This window comes from Lolium rigidum, chromosome 5 (genome assembly GCF_022539505.1).
Source record: "Lolium rigidum isolate FL_2022 chromosome 5, APGP_CSIRO_Lrig_0.1, whole genome shotgun sequence".
NCBI lineage: Eukaryota > Viridiplantae > Streptophyta > Magnoliopsida > Poales > Poaceae > Lolium > Lolium rigidum.
Genome location: NC_061512.1, coordinates 29,962,958 through 29,983,591, shown reverse-complemented (window position 1 = coordinate 29,983,591; position 20,634 = coordinate 29,962,958). Strand labels below are relative to the sequence as shown.

The 20,634-nt window shown below is 44.6% G+C and overlaps 2 protein-coding genes and 1 long non-coding RNA gene across 3 annotated transcripts; 1 reads left to right on the top strand and 2 right to left on the bottom strand.

The window, feature by feature from the left end:
- Window positions 1-1,653: 1,653 nt before the first annotated feature.
- On the bottom strand, window positions 1,654-2,977 carry LOC124651207. Its single transcript, XR_006987313.1, has 3 exons — window positions 2,942-2,977; window positions 2,348-2,566; window positions 1,654-2,163 (listed from the first exon to the last, which is right to left on the bottom strand). It is a non-coding gene; the product is annotated as an uncharacterized LOC124651207 (long non-coding RNA).
- Window positions 2,978-6,819: 3,842 nt separating this feature from the next.
- On the top strand, window positions 6,820-11,061 carry LOC124653566 (CBBY-like protein). Its single transcript, XM_047192625.1, has 11 exons — window positions 6,820-7,077; window positions 8,060-8,109; window positions 8,408-8,471; window positions 8,662-8,710; window positions 8,901-8,969; window positions 9,186-9,247; window positions 9,731-9,811; window positions 10,003-10,157; window positions 10,235-10,316; window positions 10,399-10,542; window positions 10,634-11,061. Exons 1-11 carry the CDS (start codon window positions 6,839-6,841, stop codon window positions 10,734-10,736), a joined length of 1,098 nt encoding a protein of 365 aa, XP_047048581.1. The 5' UTR covers window positions 6,820-6,838; the 3' UTR covers window positions 10,737-11,061.
- Window positions 11,062-12,636: 1,575 nt separating this feature from the next.
- Window positions 12,637-15,273, bottom strand: LOC124653565 (disease resistance protein Pik-2-like). Its single transcript, XM_047192624.1, has one exon. It carries the CDS (start codon window positions 15,181-15,183, stop codon window positions 12,781-12,783), a length of 2,403 nt encoding a protein of 800 aa, XP_047048580.1. The 5' UTR covers window positions 15,184-15,273; the 3' UTR covers window positions 12,637-12,780.
- Between the last annotated feature and the right edge of the window lie 5,361 nt (window positions 15,274-20,634).

Here is a 20,634-nt window from a genome sequence, read left to right as displayed (position 1 = left end):
GACCCATCAGGTCATCACGAAAGAAAGATAATGAAAAGAGAAATTAAATTAGGTTACATGTATTTGACTTCGACATAACAGGAGAAACAAACATATTTGTAAATGGTCAACTGAATCTAAAGTGAAAGTGACACTGTTTGTCTGAACTTAAACTGTAAGGGGCTGTGTAACATGAGGCCACATATACTTGTCTTTCTGTAGATTATTGCCATGCCATAAATATACAGGTCTTTCTGTAGTTATCGCGATGCCAAAATCAAAATATCACCAAATTAAACTTGCACAGATAACAAAGCCAAAAATAAAATAACCCAAGTATCTATGGGAACTGAACAAAATTCCAATTAGGTGCAGTGTACATTCATATGTGAGAACTGATATGTTATGAACTTGTTAAATTTTAGGTGCAGCAAGAAACAAAATTATGCAGCCTAGGGGCCAGAGAAAGCTTGAAAGCTAAATAATAAACAATTCCACAAGTCCATTGTGCTATCTGTACATGTATAAATAATTGAGAGCATCCTTATAGATAAATTCAGAGATACAACTCATGCAAGACATTCTTTCCATCATTCCTCAAGACATAGCGTGAAATGTCAACAAACATAGCTATTCACAACTCACAAGCTAAGAGATACTGAGAAAAAATAGAGGTATCTCGAAATAATAATGCTGAGATTGGATATGAGGTAGTTACCATCAGATAAAAATGTTCAGATCATCCATCCTATGATGAACTTGTACGTCAATTAGATATCCAGCACATAACTATTCACAAGCTAAGAGATACGGAGAAGAAGGCCAAATACCAAATGTACTTTGTGTAGGTTGAACAAATTGACCCCTTCCTCTCTGAATTTTACTTTCAACTCGTTCAAATTAAGACGCAACCTTCTCGGAACAACAACAATAGAAAACTATGTTAATCAAAAACAGAGTAGAAAACAGTTTCCCAAAGCTCTTTGTGTGACATAAAGAGTATATGGAAAAGATAACAGAGATAAAAATGCTCAACTACAACATGGAATCACCTTTGAATTAGTGTTGGTACACAACATAAGCATACGATAAAATCATGCGAGATCATACACGATAAACCTTTGAAAAAACTACTAATCTGATGCTTGCTTAATTTGTCCTACAAAGAGAAGAAACATAAGATTTCCATGAGAAACAAGAGTAATTTAAGCTGAATAAATTAATAGCCCAATCTCCACAACTAAGAGCATATTTAGCTATAATGAAACATATTTAGCATATTTAGCTATAATGAAACATATTTAGCATATTTAAATAAAATAACTCACACCCAATCAAACAAATTTATAAAACATAGAAACTACAAGAGGTATCTCGAAAAAAATAATGCTACGCTTCAATAGCAAGAAAATGTTTTGTCAGGGAGATATGGCTTTGTCTAGCTAATCCTACGTGAATCAAAAACACGTTGACTTGCGTAAAAAATACTTCTGCATGATTTCAAGACACCAAGCATCAAAGATATAGTGAACCTAAATATTTCTGCTACTATAAATCATATTGCATTCTTCTGAATGAATTTTAAGAAAATTCGTTCCAAGATATGGTTAAAATACCGACCTGGAAAGCATATCGGCCTATGCTCTGACTATCAACACCGAGAGGAGATGCCATCCAAGCCCTACTATCAATCTGGAAGTGGTACCATATAAAAGTGAGTTACAAATAATGGCGTTCCTGGCAAAATCGTGAGGCTCAATCATGATTTTATCCAACCAACTTTAGACTATGATATCATATTCAACATTAGCAATAATTTTTTTTTAACTAAAGCAAACTTTCCTATTTTCATATGGTCAGCTGCATTTTGTTTTAAAATCTGTAGTTGCAACATATCCTCATATGTGATGGAATTTCTATTGTTTTGTAATTCTTCTTTAGGCAAGCGTAGAATTTCAATGGGTTCAGTAAACTGCGACACATAGATATTCATATCTTCCATTCTATAAGCTTGTTTTAAAAAATAGATTACCAATACGTAGGTAACCACACTCTATCAAGTAACAAAAAAAAGGCTAAATGCCAAACATACTTCTGTTATATGGTTGAATAAACTGGCACCTTCATCTCCGAATGGTACTCCCAACCAGGAAAGCATCAATATTTGGAGGACACATCAATATACTGAGCAGAAAGACAACCATGATCAAGAACGAATTTACAATGTAGAAGACAAAATGAAGATGGAAAAAAGGCACATGAGGGCGGTAGCACAACCATTTTCAGCATCGCCATCTACCCACAAGGTAACACTCTTACAGCTTTAGAAAAACTGACACAAATGCAGAATGGGGAAGGAGGCCTTTACCTGGGTATATGCCAACAGTGCCAGATTGCCCGACCAGCACAAGTGTCGCAATGGCGACCAACACCTGCTCCTCGTACCAATCGATCTCCAGGGCCGAGGTTCCATGCAGATATCAACTCCTTGAACACATGGATGTTGATGCCGATGCAATTCCAAGAGCTGATATGTAGGTTCACCTCTTCCTTCCGTTGCTGCTTCATATCGTCCATTGTTCCTTTGCTGAATAAGAAATGGAAGGACAATGAATAAGAACTGGAAGGACAACGTCAAAACAACATTAAGACAATGTGAAGTAGACGATTGTCACTAATTTGGTGCATTAACAATGGTAAATATAATTCTAGATAAACATATTTAAGAATTCTAAGCCTTACCTACCAACCTGTGCATATGGCAGATAAGTAACAAAATTAATTTCCAGTTGAGACACAAATACTAACAAGGCACTACTGCTAGGCAGAGATAAATAATCCTAGTTCATATATGAATTTGTCAAATTAAAATGCTCAGAGGACAACTTAGAGAAATAAACTACATACGTACATGTAAGCAAAAGGCCCCCAATGGAAATAAGCTGTTTGACAATGATTGTACCTTCATATACTTGTATAAAATGGAATCGAATCAACCTATGCCAAAAATCCCAAGAGATCTATAACAATAATTGATTCTTCCTTATAATTTTCCCTAAATAAACAGAGCAAGAAGGAAAGGATTGTTGGTATGGTCAGAACCTAAATATACACTATGAAATTAAAAGAAGCATACGTATATGCTTATGAGAGAAAACAGAGAGAGAGGGAGTGAGGACCCTGTAGTATCTAGGGTTTCGAAATTTTGGGCACCAACGCCATGGAGGTAAGGGAATCACCTGCGGCCACCCCGGCAACCTCCACCTTTTCCCGTCACAAGGGGTTCAGAGAGAGAGAGAGAGAGAGAGAGAGAGAGAGGATGAACATGCCATGGAGATGAATTGACGGGAGGGCAGATTGAGGGAGCACCAGAGCGCTCGAGGGAGAGACGCAAGAAGCTGCCAAGCAGCGGCCACCTGCAGCTCCTCCCGTCAAGAAGCTGCAACACCAACCTCTCTCATGCCGGCTCCTGCGGAGGTCTCCCGCGCCGAGGTCGGCCGCGCCGCCCGTCGCCCGTGCAGAAGGGGATTGGGAGAGGAGGCGCAGGAGGGGGAGGTGGCGGCGGGATGGGGGGCGCTGAGGAGAGCGGCGGCGGCTCGCCGGAGAGGAGAGCGGCGGCAGGGAGAGGGAGCTAGGGAGGCGGCGGCTGCATCTGCGGGATTGGAAGGGGAGAGGGAGCGACGACGCGAAAGTCTGGGCCGAGCGGGCTTTCACACGACCCATGGATAAAAAGTGGGTCTGCGGGAGGGCCTCAGCGCCCTGGACGAACGGCCGGTCGAGATCGCGCCACATCAGCTCGATCGAACGGCCCAAAATCCAAACGCCTATGAGGCCCCCTATGGGGGGCATCATATACACCTTTAGATGCCAGTATACAACAGCGGTGTTTTTAGAAAACTGCCGCGAAAAAGTTCTGGCACTTTGGTAAACTGCCGATAATAATCATACATCCATGGCGCTTCCAACAAAATGCCGATAATTAGGTGATAATTTGAGGCACTAATTAAAAAGTGCCCCTAATCGCTAGTACAGCGGCATATCTGTAAACTGCCGGCAAGAAAAGTGCCGGCAATACCGGCATGTGAGGTAGTGGTAGTAACCACACATTTATGTCTCTTTACCAAATGGAAGATGCCGCGTGACACCCTTATTTAAGCCCTATATCGCCAGTGCTTTCTTCACCTCTGACTTTTCTCCTAGCACATCTCCTTTTCACCCAAATATGTTGTCACTATTTGCTTCGCATCTTGGTTTATCATAGAAATGTGAGGTGTCAGGAAGTTTCTAAAAGCAGTATGTCTTTTTTACGCAACTATGTTTCCAGCAACTTGATTATGTTTCCGACGAGGGGAAGCTCGCCGTCAAGATGTCGGAGAGTGGGAGCTCCCCGCCGAGCTTCACACTAGAAGAACTCACCATGAGTTAAGCAATGGGTAGAAGTGGAAACACTCATATACAACATAATTTTTCTTAATACCACAAATAGAATCGACTCACGCTAAATTGTCCTTCTCACCACGACATGCACGCAACACACTTCAGAAGTCATGACTAAACAGAACCAGATGTTGATGTGTCACCATCTGAATAAGTTCATAGCCGATCTTCATGCCGTCTACGTCGTCAATCCAAGGGCCACCACCCATCCGGCACTAGAAGCTCCAACCTGGAGCCGTCCGTGATGTTGTAGTCCGCCAGCGTGAATCTGTATCCTTGCACTTCAACCAGCTGCATCCCGCCATGGAAGAGGCGCTGCTGGTCCGTCGACAGCCCGATTCGGTCCTGGATCTTGGCCATGACGTCGTCCAGCGTGTCGCTGCTCTCCACGTCCAGAGCGACACTATCGCCCTTGCCATGGACCCAGTCGACTGGGTGGACGAAGATCTGCATCCTCTCCGAGGATCGGCCGGCGGCCAATTGATCGATGGTGTCCCGAAGCTCCTAAAAATCTTTGCCAAAGGCACGTCGATGCCTTTCTATTCTCTCTAAGAATCTCAAATTGTGTGATACAAAACACCGTGACCTTGTTGCGTGTATATATAAATACTAGGCGACCCTAACGTAGTATGCCACGAACAAGATATAGATATATCAACCGGACAGACTCAAGCTCCTAAACTAGTCGGACACAAACACAAGCACTCACCACTATGTATCCTGGCCGGGCTGAGCATGCTACGTACGGTATATGCAAGCCAACTCCAACATAAACTCCTAGGTCTTTTTTTGTGTATGGAAAACTCTATTCCCCAGCCGGCTGTAGCTAGAACCGGTCTGGGAGGGAACGTGAACCTTCTTTTTTTTTTTTACCTCGACGTCCCTGAACTGCACCACAGCATCCACACCATCACCTCCGGCCAGCGTCTTCCTGCCGCGAGCCGCCGCCTTGACCCGAGCTCCTCCACCATCACCAGATCGGGCTGTGAGTGCTTCATCCCAATGCCCTGCTCGGGGCCTCCATCCCACGACTTTGATCCCCATGGCCGCCGCAACAGTTCCGGTGAGCATGTGTCAGTGCGATGAGAGATGATGCACCGGCGGATCCATCATCAACAGAGGGGAAGCTGTAGTCCATGTAACTATATATGTAAGTGTGGGCTGTGTGTGGGGAAACTCTCATTTGCAACAAGGCCAGGCTGTTAGGCCCATGTATTCTGCATGTAGTGACTCAATGTGTGGTCGAGGAAGATTATCGTGGAGAAAACGAATCCCCTTCGTCCTCCCAAGTCCCACGCTCTTTCCCGTCTAAACCTCTCTTCTCCAATTGTATCATGGCGATGTGATTCTCCGGCTTCGCCGGGACATCACAAGTTGGTATCTGAGGCTCTTTGGGTGCAACATGTTCTAGCCTGTTCGAAATGGTCCGCACGAACAGGCCGCGCACGCTCCAGCGGTGCGACCCAAACAGACCGACTCGGGCGGACCGACCCATCCATGCACCAAATTTGGGTCATGGATGCGTCGGGCCAGACAACGCGCGTGTCCTCCCGGACGCTCCCTCCAGTGGCCAGCGCGTCCTCCGTTTGGCCACCCTAGACCCTCCCAGAATGGTTAAAACAAAGTGAATAGGTCACGCCGTTGTGGGCACTGACCTAGCAGACCGGACAACAACACAATTTCTATCCGCGACACTACGCAAACAAACAGAATCAGACTATCCAGGTCATAATTTCTGTCCGCGGCGCTATCCAAATGCGACCTATTCTGGCCTATTCGAAATGGTCCACGCGGACAACCTCCAACATGCATCTCTACTTCTATCCAATAGCATCCCATATATTGTCTTTTGTTGCTTGGCTCCTAGGCTACTCTTAAGCATGGAAGGTTTCATGAAGTTGCACATCACAAACTTTCTCAGAATGTCAACCAGATTCATTAGTGGCATACCAAAGGAGTCATGGGATTTTATTAATTACAATTGCTTAGGTACGTGTGTGAGAAAGTTATCTGCAGCCTTTCTTGATACTGCAGTTTGTTAAGGAATACTACTGACATAAACATTATAAATCTTCTCGTTGGTATCTGAGACATATCCTAGATGGTTGTACTTTCTCCGTTTCTCAAAAAAAAAAAGCACTTTCTCCCTTTCATGAAACTTATTTTAATTTTATTAATTTTTAGACGTATGTAGATGCTAAATAATGTCTAGATACATCTAAATTTGGATAAAATTAAGATAAGTTTTGTAGAATGGAGGGAATATATGATCTATTAAGACAAAATTTAGTTTAAACTACTCCGTGTATTATGAGCAAGATTCCGAAAAATAAAGAAATGGAATTCGTTGTGTCTAGTGGCCGGCTGGCCGAACAAAAATATCTCCCTGTCGGGTAGTTCAGCTCGCCTCACCTACGCCGCCATGGCCGCCGCCGCCGCCGTCGCCCGATGCCTCCTGCTCCGGGCATCGGCCCCGGCGCCGGCGCTAAACCCGATGGACGGCGCTAAGGCCCCTGCCTCCATCCACACCTCACTCCATGTCCGCGCAGCCGCCCCCCGGAGCTCGGCCCGCCGTCTCCGGCCGCCGCCGCTCCGGTGCACCTCCCCGTCCCCAGACGGCTCCGCCGAGCCGAAGCTCGCCGTGCTTCTCGAAGTCGAAGGGTCAGGCCTCTAATAATCCCGCCCCTTTTTGCTGTTTGGCTCTTGGATTCTAACACTGCTCTGCTTCGGTAGCACTCCTTTGATCCCCAGGAGCAGAGATTGCTGTTACTCATCTGGTTACAGTGATATGGCAGGAAATAATTATGGGATAGAAGGATGCAGAGCTTGCTCTGTAAATGTAGAAAGAGACATAGATTGATATGCAAATGTAGAAATATGCAGGAATTACTAGTTATCTGGATGCTAGTAATCAATGCGGTATCTGGTTATTGTGAATGCGCTATCAGTCGATTAAAAATGCGTCGTGTTTCATTCCTTGTGAAAATACCAGCGATTGCCGCACAGATTGATTCCGTTGAGGAAATGCGTTTCCTGTAAATGTTGTGGTACTCCAATAGTGGCTCTGCTTGTTATCGGTGTTAATTTGACCAGCAAGTCATGCCGTAGTTACTTGTTTGTGTTATGGAAGGAAAACCAGCGCCAAATAATTGGCACGCCCCTATTTTGGTAAGGCTCGCGCAGGCACTATCCAAACAGCCCTGTGGATCCCACATCAAGTGGAAGACATCCTCCACACTGAATTCCATTTCTTTTTATTTTGTCGTAACTAGTTGAATCCTCCGTAAATATGGAAAGTGGCAGGAATTAGTAGTCTTCCTGTTGCTAGAAATTGGTTCCTGCATCTGGTTGTTTTGATTTCGCTATTATGTCGATTTTGAAACACATCATGTCTCATTTTTTTGTGCAAATACTGGCAGTAGCTTTTTAGCTTGATTCTGTTGAGGAGAAGTTTTTCCTGTAGGGGACACCTATACCTGGTAGCTACAAAGTCTGTGGTATTTCAATACTGGCTTTGGCTTTTATGTGGTACTAACTTCTTTGGGGTTACTTGATGAGTACTGGTATCTTCGTTTCTATCCTTTTGCAATTCTATGGGGTTGCTCTTTCTGATTGACTTATCTCTGTTTCTTTCTCCCTCCAGAGTTCTTGCAGATGTCTACCGCTTCGGCAGTCGCCAAGCGTTCAATGTAGGTGCGGACAATGTAAATATACATCTTTTCTTAATGTCCTTACGAAGCAATGTTCCATTTCTTTGATACTTCATTTTCTCTGGCTTATGCAATGCCAAGATTTAAGTGAAAAAAAATATGAAATAGGTAGGCAATGTGGCAGCATAAGTGTGCATTATTTTTCTATGCAATAAGTGTTCTCTATAGAATTAAACATGTAGGAGTAGGAGTTCAACATAATACAAATGTATCATGCGCAAGTTTGTATTACCCTTATTTGCCATCTTGTGTTAACACTGTCCAATTTTTTCTTTGATCAGCATTTCAAAATCTTGGCCTAGATTGTGCGAATTGGACAGAGCCAATATATGCTGATTTAGTGAGGTTGGTATTCAATTATTTAACCTTGCAGGTATCATAGATTTGAATATACTCCCTTGTATTTGTTCCATTTCGTGGCTTATATGTAATTCTTATCTGCTCCTTAAACGTATGTTTGGACTTGGCTGCATCAGATATTCACCCGATACTATTTATACTTCTCATTTTCCTAAACCATCATAGTTTATTTTAGGAAAGCTAGCGGCGACGAGGAAAGGATGGTGGTGCTATTCTTTGACAGGGTACTCTCTATTTCTTCTCCCAACTGCCTTTGTTGGTCAAATATGATTGCCTATTTATTTCTTGTGTACAACATAACTGTTATTTATGTAAGGTAGTGGTCTGAGGTTTACTATTTGCATTTTCGTATGGATGGAAACATTAGAATTAAATTCATACTCATCTTCGTCACCCTTTTCTACGTTAACGCAGATTGGTTGGCCTACATCTTTGCCAACTAGTGAGAAGGGGTCATTTACAAAAAGTGTTCTTCGTGAGAAGGTATATATATATTCTGCCAACCATTTGTTAGAAGCTTTACTTCTACAAATGCACTTACAATGAACTCAATTTGATGCTTGATTTCTAATTTAATATGGTTCTTGATTCAGTTTATGAGTTTATTTTCAACATTATTAAATGTTTCTTTCCTTCTTGCTTTATATTAGAACTGAAATATCCTTACAGTGGTTTCTTTATGCATGATTCTTTTCTTAGTTGAAAGCTTTGGAAAAGCTCTCTTCTACTGATGCCTTACCGCTGCGGCCTGGAGTTGAGAAGTATGTTTGCTATTTGCTGTTTATCTCTATTTGTTGCAAACCTTTCCAGTGTAAGAATTCCAATATAGTTTGAGCTATGATTGATGGGGACTTTCAGGGTCATCATTAATTAATTGTAAGAAGTCATGATCATAGCAGCTGGTATGATAGGTAGCTCTTTTTCCATCGCACAAAATTTGCAAGAAGTGTGGGTTGTTGTATAAACTGAATTTATCATTGGTATTTTGTTTTTGTGTCGTACACATATTGCATTAAGTTATCTGCAATAGGATTATGGTCATAACGTATTTAATCAGCAGTTTCTACAATAGGATTGTGGCATGCTTTAATGTCAATAAGTAATATATGTCCTTATTACAATCTTATGTATCCATTTGATCAGTTAATTGTCTCTTTTCTGTACCCTGCGTTTGCTTTATGAATGACTCTATCCTTGACTCTAAGTTGCCTGATGTTTGATATGGTGTGTGAACTTATTGAAAGGTTCGTTGATGATGCACTTAGTGAGGCTGTGCCTATAGCCATATTGGCAACATATGGCAGAAATGGAGAGAAGATTTCAAGGTTCGGTTTAATTATAGTTGCTCTTTTTTGTCATATTCTTTTTGGAGTGGAAAAATTCCATGTTAACATTTCCATTTCATCTCGAAATAAGACTCACACTCTGATATATGCAGCAGTGTTCTGTCAAAACATAAGTTAATGTTGTAATGATGTCCAGCAAACAATGTATATGGGTTTCTTTCCCACTGCAGATCAATAGCTGAAAAATTAGGTCCCGGGAGAACGTCAAAAATAAAGATTGTTGGTAAAGAGGAGGTTGAAAGAAGCTTTTATGGGCAGCTTGTTCTTGGAGAAGGAGTCGCTTCCAGTTTGGATGAACAACTTACCAAAGAAGCACAAAAGGCTGGTGAGCATTACTAATTTGTTCATATTTCATAGGGCTAGTACCATCCAAGCTTATTTCAACATGCTCTGTTGTGACAGCTTCTGCAGAGAAGCAGAGGGTAGCTGAAGAGGTTGCATCACTTCTAAAACTCAGTGTGGACATCAGCACAGCATCCAAAAGGTTATTAGTATCTGCTGATTAAGCATTATTTATTGCACTGGACATAAATATCTGGAATTCACTTCTCAATCACGATTCTCAGGTCTGAGAAGATAATAGCCACATTGCGAGCTGGGTCTGAATATGTCGGACGCGATGTGCAAAACTGCATCCTTGTCACTGGTAGCCAACCAAGTGTCATCGCAGCTGAGCGTATTGGCATGCCGTGCATAGTCCTTCGAAGCAGGTAACGATTTCACCTTCTTTATACTTAGCCAATACCGAATAAAGCTGTTATCTACATCTCTTGTTACCTTATTTCTGTTTGCCCCTGCCAGCCTAACTGCTAGGGCAGAATTTCACTCAGCGAAGGCCGTCATGGATGGATTTGGTGACACGGACCTAACCATATCAAAGCTACTGAGTAAGAGGTGGTCTTAATGTATATGCAAACTAGGCATCGAATATTAGTTGCCTGCCATGAATCTGTAACCGACCGACAATGTGATGATTTATGTAAACCTCCTCTACCGGAAAGAGGCTATATCGAAAGCTAAGTAAGAGGTGGTCTTAATATATATGTAATCTATTCATTGAATGTGATTTGCCTGCCTTGAATCTGTAACTGGCCAACCGTGTGATGTTTTGATGTTCAAAACAAGGCTTTATGTAAAACCTAGGCTACGGAAACAAGGCTGTATCTGAATTTGAGCTCACGGCATGAAGTTATATGAAGCACCAATTGATTTGTGCTGTTTTTTACTTATATTTTACATTTAATGTTTAATTAACTAGCACAGTGGCATGGCAAATGCTGGGGCATCATCTTTATGATGTCAAAAATGATAAATATTTATTTTTGTCGTATCCATATTTATTTTCTCTTGTTCATTCCATTAATTCAAAATTACACATAGTTGATGTGGATATATTGTGAAAGATGTAATTGACATTTATTTTATGAATATATTATGCCACGAATAAACATTGACCATGTCTGGCTGCATTTTTTTGACGGAATTTTTCAGATGGTAATTTGAAGATAGGCATGCCACATTTCTCAAGCTGGTCGACACAAATATATATGTTTCTACTGATTCAGAATGTGGGCCAGAGCGTACGACAAGGTAAAATAAAAATCAATTATATTTATATTTATGTTCTGTTCTTAGTTTTATACTGTTTTGTGTGGTATAATTTTTTTATCAAATAAAAACCTAAACGTTAATTTTTCATATATATTTATTTTAGAATTAGTCTGATTTTCTAATTTCTAATTTAAACTTCATTGCTTGATTTTCAAAATCGTGCCCTAGACTCGTACTGTTTGTGCTGCCACCTGATATGTATTTATAAATGTAAGTACAATCCTAGTGTGCACGTAATAACAATAGGTCCAAGTGTAGTCGAGACGTAGAGTCCTTAATTTTAGTGTGACTTTTTAATTTGGAATACACGGATTGCTAGTCTTAGGCTAGTCTTAGCTAGCATGTCACGGTTTGGATTATGTTTTACAGCACACACGGCATATCTTGAACTGTGGTGGCTCTGTTAGACATTGTATATTACTTTTAGTATATATATTTTTTGCGAATATATTACTTTTAGTATATAATAGAATAGAACAGATATTTGAACTGTTGCTGGATTGAGTTTGCTCTGTCCAATTCAGTGGCAATATATATGTCGGCTGGAGTCGTTGCCATCAGCTGTATGGCTTCATTAAAGCTGAGGGTCTGGATCCTTATGCTCCTCCGATTATGCGGGCTATGCATTTACACAAAACATTTTGTCCTATATCATTATTCGACACTGGACTCATTATGCAGATTAGACCTTACATTGCTTATAGGATCTTGGCACCAGGTTAACACTCATAAGAGACACTAGATTGAGATGACATCATTCATGTCTCTCAAGCATCAGTTCAAGGATGGCTCAGTTGGCTCGGAAGAGGAGATCCAACGGCTATAAGGCCATGTACAATGCCTGAGCGATTATCTAGACGCTTATTGAGCAGTTACTAGATGCATACAAGCGTCCACCGACTGGTAGGCATATCTTGCATGTATTGTTCAAGCGCCCAGCTCTTATTTATGCATCGATGCCAAGTAAACGACTGGGAATTGGGCAAAACTGCCAGGATCAAATTCCTAGCACCTGTCTAAGCGCTCTGCGCTGTACATGCCCTAAAGCACCAGTACATTTCATCCATCTCTCTCCGCACAATTGGCTTAGTGGCCAAAGCACAAGATGCATATACATAGCACACGGCAATCCATATTGATAAAACAAATGTGCGTACAAGGCTACAAGCGACCGTGTCACTTATTATACATAGTAACTGGACACACATACACACACACAACTATCAATCTGTAGAGTAGCAGAGCAGACACAAACACACAATTATTAGCACACACGAGTGGAACCAAACCATGGGTAGGAGGGAGGAGGAATTGACCATGAAGTGAAGGGATGGCTGTCAGTTCCTCCAGAGCCAGCTCTTAGCCTTCCATAAGGACGGGCATCTTGCCATGGCGGCGCTGTCCGTCCCTCCTGCTGATTGGTCTCCATTCTTGTTGATGTCTTGTTCCACCTCTTTAGGGACGGCTACACCATCCTCATCAAGCTCCTTCAGTCCCACCATCTTCATACGCTTACTAGCATCTCGGTCTTCGAATATAATTTTAGCTATGTTGGTGTCCTCAACGATAAAGGTGGAGAGACTCTTGAATCCCGCCACAAAGACTAGCTCGTGGCTGGTCTGGTCATGAATGCGCCGAAGCCTGACACAACTTAGGCTGGGAAACACAGCAAGGGTATTCATATCGTCCTGCCTGAAACTGCCACTTATGGTTACCTTGGCAACTTTGATGGCTATCGTGGAAAACCATGTAAGAAGCTCCTTCTTTTGTGTACTTCCCATGATACTTAGGCTCACAAGATGACTATCCTTTGGGTCCCACTCTGTTGTGCTTTTATCCTTGAAGCATTGATCAGTTGGGGGAGTGAGCATGTTGAGAGTAATTGTCAGAGATCGGAGGCTCCTTTTCAGGTCCTTGGTTGCTACAAGCAATGCCCCGAGGTGACTCTCCTTTCTGATAACCACGCCAAGCTTCTTCAGCGTAAACCGACCTGCAATGTGGTCCAGATCACGATGGTTCCGTGGCTGCACGTTGGATAGTACCTCCATACCCTCCATTTTGTCGATCTTCTCAGGGATATGGATGCTGGAAAATTGGGTATGCCTTGAACCACCCAACACACGCTTCAGCTTTCGAAGCAGGATCTTTCTTGTTGCATGCATAGGAATCTCAGTCTCCCGGATATCTAGTACCTCCAGCTCATGAAGATTGTTGATTGCTTTGGGTAGGTGGTTCGCATCTGTGTTCCTTAGGCTTAGATACTTGAGCATTAGTATCTTACTGCATATGTCCCTCAGGTACCGCCGGTTCCCCTTGAAACAATTACATTGTTCCAGATCTAGCACCTTGATCTTGGAGAACTGAGATGACTTGGGTATGTTTTTCAAGAAATCCTCCACTTTCTGGGAACTGCGGAGACGCACATCGCTGAAAATAGAGAAGTGACGAGCCCAGCGACTTGACAGGCGTTTCTCCAGAATGCGCTGTTTCCTCGCAATCTTGTCAATGAATCCATGAACTGGTTGTTTCACACGGCAGCTCTTGACATTTCCAGTAGCACCGATGGAATCAGGAGAAAGAAGGCCCTGGTTAATTAGCGCCACAAAGCATTTCAAGGCTTCTTTTACTGAACTGGACCAACTCCAATCTGTCGTGGTTATCAGCCCTTCTGCAACCCATCGCCCTACCAAGGTTGACACCCTGACCTCTGTTTCAGCAGGGAAGATAGCAAGGTACAACAAGCAGGACCTGTACCCTTTAGGTAGATCCTTGTAAGAGAAGTTGAACATCTTCGCAGCAATGTCGGGCGATGAATTTTGCGTGGCACGCAAGTTGTTGAGTAACTTACGCAGCTCTTCATTGCTCCGCTTTGGTTTAGCGTGGAATGTGTGAACGAAGAGCTTCATGGAGAACTCGTCTGGCTCACACTCGTACAAGATGCTCCGAAGAAGAATCTGTCGGCTGTCTTCTTCACGCAGGGGCTCTTTTGTGCTCTCGAGAATGGTGTCGAGGTAGCGCCCAACAAGAGGATATTCTAGAACCTCCAACCGAGGGTAGCAAAAATCTTCCTTATTCTGATGCTGAGTTGTTTTTGTGGCCACAATCATAGCACCAGCGATGGTGTTGCACCCCAGCCGGCATAGAATCTTCATGGTCTCTTCCCATACTGCTACATGCTTGTTATCATCGGTTTTGAGGATGATCAGGATCCTTTTAGTATTACCTCCTAATTGTTCTTGAATCTTGTCCACGATTCCTCTTATCATCAGCTGAGCTAAAATCTTGTACTTGATTTCTAGTATCTTCTCCTCTGTTTTATCGTGAAAACTCTTCTCCTCTGCGGATTTTCCAAAATCAGCTTCCGAGCCTTGGGCTGCAGGTTCACTGCTCACTCCGCCAGAGTAGTTGTCTAGCTTCTTCAAGTCACGTAGCATTTCTTTAACCCCTTCTATAATTTCAATTATTTGTCCCTCGACGGGTGTGCTAGTAGTACTAATTGTATTTGTATGGCCATTGGTAGCGGCCGCGGTGGTTGGCTCCGGGAACACCTCCTGTAGGATGTCTTCATAATCGGGCACCTGCTGATCTGAGACGCCATGTATCTGCTGATCTGAGCTGCCATGTATTTTTGCTTTAAGCTTCTTGGCAGTTTCCTCTATGATCTTCTGGTATGACGCTGCGAATTTCTTTTGGTCTTCTTTACTTGGTGTGGCAGTAGTTGATTGGGCGATGAGCCGCATGAGGAGTTGGTCTAAGGATTTCTCGGGGATTGTTTTCTCATTAAAATCAACATCCTCCTTGGATCCCACTTGGCTGCGAATACTTCTGGTGATTTCTTCAAACTTGGGGTCAATCTCCATACATATTTCTTCAAGTATCCCAAGTTTTTCCCGGAACAAATTCCGTTTGTACATTCGATTGGTAGTAGGAGGAGCTGTGCCTTCTCGCTGCTGCTGCTGGGACTGCTTGAGCTGATGCCAGATGTAGTACAGAATGTCCCATTCATCTAGCGGTCCATAGTAATCATAGTGCACCTTGGGGACGTCGACGACGACGATGTTCCACTCGATTTGGTTCTTGGGAAGAACCTTATCGTGATGGTGCTCGCCTGCCGATCCCTTGATGGCCTGCTTGAGATGTGTGTTCGCCACATCCCTGGCATGGCTCATGAGAGTGTCGGCATCCTTGGCATCCTTGGTATCGGGTACTAGAATGACGACGGATGGTATTGAGCGCGTGGCATCCCGCACCACCGGTCCGATCCACTGGTGTAGCTTCTCCTTAAGGTAGGTTTCATCATCCATACTCATATGGGTCATGGACAAAGTGCCCCCCTTGTGTTGGTCGTCGTGGTCGTCGTCTTCTTCTTCTTCTTCTTCTTCTTCTTCTTCATTGTCTGCCGTGGTCATTTCCAATAGTGGCTGTGTGGAAGAAGAAGGCCGATCGGGAGTTTTGACCTCCACGCCGTACCTCAGCCGGCGCTCGCCGATATCCCGCGCCCGTTCCTTGAGCACGCTGAGCTGGCCGGCGGCGCGGTGCTGCGCGTACAGCTTGCGCAGCAGCCAGGGAGCCCAACCGAGGTAGCGGCAGAGGCCCTCCGAGGGGAGGTTGAGGCTGGGGTCCCCCCGGTAGAGGTAGAGATCGATGCAGGTGTTGCAGTCGTTGGCGAGGATCCGGGCCTGGTTCATCCAGGTGCGGACCTGCTCGTCGTGCTCGCGGCCGGCGCTGGCCAGGTTCGCCAGGAAGCTGCTTATGCTCTCCATCTCCTCCTTGATAAACTGCACGTCCACCCGGACGCGCCCCAGCCTGAGCGCCTCGTTGCCGATCACGCCCAGCAGCGTGCTCACGGCACCCGTCGCCAGCTCCGCCATGGCTCTCCTCTCTCTATCCTCACCTTGTTGTTGTGGTTGTTGTCCTTGTTCAGAAATACAACTGAATTGAATGAAATGTAAGTGAATGGGATGGCAGCCCCTAGCCTAGCACGCGTAGGTACATCCGGCTATGCATATGGCAAAATGGAATGGGATGGCAGCCAAGTCATTCTTTACTTTACTTTTTCCTTTCTCTCAATACCATTCTTTACTTGACTTTGTCTAAAGGCTGCAGATCGATGATGCCTTACATGAAGGTGACGATCCCGTGTAGGGACCCTCATGCAGATGGTGCATTCTTTCCTGAAGAAACGTATAGATGCTACGCAGTCCAACAAACGATCTATCGCCCTCTACAAATTACAATGCAGAAGGGCCAAGGCTGGATTGGAATGAAATGAAGGTCACTCTTCAGGCAAGTATACTTGAATTATCAGCATTCGGTGCTTCCTCCACCGATTACGTACACACTTAAGGGAAGATCACTGTACACCGTAAAGAAAAGCTCATGGCCCAAATAAAAACACGTCAGTTGGTCGTCAACCGGCATGGGAATAATCCGTAAAGATCGCACATGATTGGCGCTGAAAGTCTGTGTGCGATGAGTGTCACTGTCAGCAACCATAGGAATAATCCCTCACGATTTGAAATAGCAAAAGGCTTGTGCTTAACTTTGTGATAATTTGGATACACTTAGGTTTGATTCTATGCGTGTTGGCTCCACACTTTATTGACCCCCCACATGCCACATTTGCTGACGATGAAACTACCCTTGGCATGTGCATGTCAATTTAAAGCGGTAAAAGTATGTATTTTCAACGTTGAGTTGTTAACATGGCTCATGCAGAAAGAATCGTGTGGATCAGTTGTTGTCTTTTGCTCAATATTCATTAGGGTTTTGTCTTCCCTCCTCCTATTCCCGTCGTCTAGAAATGGGCAAATAGATCCTGTGTGACGTCTTTCCTTGCTATTGGAAAGAAAACGACGTTGTTCGAAGGAATAGCCCCCATGCGATGCTCCTGACGACGCAAATAACTAGCATGCGACACTTCTCTTAAGCATCAGTAGACAGCTTATCAACTCAAATCACATGGGCTGAGCGGGACCCGCAACTTATCCACATCAGCACAGGACACCTCCGAGCGCGGGACCTACCTCTTGTCCACCTCACCGCGAGACCCACAGCTTATCCACCTCATTGCATGGGACCCACAGCTCTCAGCTAGTACAAAACAGAGCCGCCTCGCCCCTGCGCCGGAGCAATCCCCGATCGCTGCATCCTCCTCTGCATCCTCTCCTCCCCCCTTCTTCTCCGACGACGACGAACGGCAACACCGATAGACGATGTCGAGCTCCTCTTCCGCCTCCTAGCTCAAATGGCCACGCTACGGTCCAGTGCCGTTGGGCAGCTGCCCTGATTGCCCACGGACGGTGCCCCTGAAGAGGCTGGTCACCATGAGCGACAAGAATGGCAACGCCGGGCGTGAGTTTGTCAAATGCGAGAGCAAAGCAGAGCCTGGGAAGGTGAGATCTGAGTTTCCCCTCTGCCAATTTCGTTTGATTTTCCTCAATTTTGCGTTTTCATCCGATTTGGGAATTAGGATTTTTCTTCTTTTTTTCAGGATCTGGCGAAATGCACGCATTTTGAGTGGATTGATGAGTACATCAGGAGGATTGAGATGGAGGGCGCAATCCTGGGGTTCAATTTGCCGTCGGCGGTGGAGCAATTGGGATCTGCTGCTACGGTGGGGAAATCAGAAGGGGTTGCGGAAGAGATGGCGGTGAAGGAGTTGAAGAAGATCAACAAGCAGGTAGTGAAACTTGTCAATTTGAAAAAGCAGGATAGTTTGATGGCCGGGCTATTTTATTTTTGTGTAATTTCTCTTAGCTTTGTTTATCTCTTGATCATTAGCCGTTAGACAAAGCAATCCGTGTTCACTTAACAATTTCCATGCTTCATAATAGTAATGAGATGGATCTTATGCTTTGCAATCAGTGTTCAATCAAATGCAACAACAATTTGGCACTACCATGTTGTTCAGGTCACGCGTGCAGGGTTTGCAAAGTTCAGTTAAATGAAAAAAAAACCGACGACAGGTTCTAGGAAAGGCCATACCCAATAGTGTGTTTCCAGACCCAATACGGTCGCTTCTTATAAGTGTTTGTAATAGTGATTCAAATTTGAATTTGAATTTGTAATATTACTGAGTATTTTCATAAGTGTTTTTAGTGGAAGGTAGTACTCACTCCGTTCCTTGATGTATAGTTTTTCCGAAAAAAGCTCCAAAATACAAGGTGTATTGCGTAGAACCACTCAGTTGGACTTAGCTCATGCAAACTCCTCTATTTTCTCAAAGCAATAATTTAGGGGTAATCTTGCCCAAAACTCGTGTAACTTGCCCTCAATGTGTGTTTCTTAATTTTCGTGCCAAAAACTATACACCCTATATTTAGGAACGGAGGGAGTAGTACGTGCTGAGCATTTGAATTTGTCAATAGATAAAAACATTAAAACACTCATAATAGATAAAAACATTAAACACGATATTTAGTGTCGTGTCACGACACAAACACGTACATAGTAGCCTTTTTACACATATAGATAAATAACATTAAAAATATATAAATACTATCGGGGCTGGCCCCACCCCAAACCCTAGCCTAGTCTGGCGGCCATCCTCGCCGCCAGGAGGCTAGCCTACTGCCCCGCCGGTGGCTTCCACCCTGCTGCGATCCAGTCCTCCCTCCTCGCCGCCCTCTGGGCTGCGTCGAACGCGGCATAACCCTCCTCCCGGAGCCATGCCACGATGCGAGCCTCCCTATCCCGGCGCCGCTGCGCCTCGGCGTGCCTCTCCTTCAGCTCCTCCCGCCGCGTGTCACGAGCTAGTTCACGAGACTCCAGGCGGTACTGCTGCTCCCACCACTTCGTGGAGCGGGGGATGAAGACGTCGTTCGGGTCGAGGTTGTGGACGAACACGTCGGTTGACTCCTTGGGGGGAGTCGGAGTCACAGCTGTGGGCGGTGCGTCCACCCTGCCCGCCGCATCCACCCCGCCCACCGCGTCGCCCGCGTCAGGCTCGCTTCTTCGGCGGCGACCGCTCATACCAATGGCGTCGGTCGGGGTGGTTGTCCTCGTCGCTGACCTCGGAGCTGCTGCTGAAGGGTGGGTGGTATGACATGGTGGCTAGGCTTTTGGAAGATGAAGAAGAAGAGGAAGTTGAGGCGCACTATTTATTGACCCGGGGCGAGGAAGTTGAGGCGTAGTGAATTAATTGGGTGAGATGAAGCCGGTTGATGCAACTACGTGGGAAAACATAGGAAGTAAATGGTAACGTGTGCTAGGCGATGGCAACCGCGTGCTCTGCGCTGCGCTGCGCGCGATCAATGCTTTGACTGAAAATAGCTCCGATGCGACGTTCCCTGCATGCATGCGTGCATTGCACGGCGGGCCTGCCCTCCTCTGCGTCAACACGCTGCGCTCCTCTGCATCGACACGGTGGATCGACGAGTGTTTCCTTTCCATGGTATTAATGGGACGTGCATCTTCCCTCGTAACTTCACGCCATGTCAGTCCGTAGATTTAGAATTAGTCGCTAGTTATTGCCGCTCCTAAGCGAAGGGAAAAATGAAATAAAAGGGGAGAAAATTATGGTGCAATTAAGGGCATGAACAATGGTTGATAAGACCGTCTTATTTTCACCCTGCCACGTAATGTAGATATAACAACAAAACATTATATACAATGGATTATTTTTTAGTGTTATCTCTAGTAATGAGAAATTCCTAAATATGTGTTGAGAGAGATTGTTGCTAAGAGATGAGCTAAGAGAAGGCAAACCAAAATATAACCATTGTCGCTAAGAGATGATCTATTATCGTACGTGGCATCGCCAAAATATAACCATTGTACATGCCCTAAGAGATTTAATGTCTCTCACCAAATTCTAGCCGACGTGTTGGTACGACGCTGCATGGGACATGCATGGAAAAGGTTGGGAGCAGCGCAAGCGTGGCAGGTCTAGACGGGCCTGTGAGCTAGGTGTTGACGTTGCGACGGGCCAACTAGCATTTCCCTGTCTCTCGCGAGCTGCACTCGAAGCGCTGAGAGAAACAAAAGAAGCCAATCACGTGGAAGAACGGGTGCTGCCGCGGATCGGGCATGATTCCTTCTAGAAGCCATGATCGGACGGCTGAGGCTGCCTCAATCAATGGTGTACGCTGCAAGCCGAGCTTCCCACGGATCGGCCTGAGGTTTCCTTCTAGAAGACTAGATCGGATGGACAGCGTAGCGTGTTAGGGTTAGATCTGCGGCTGACATTG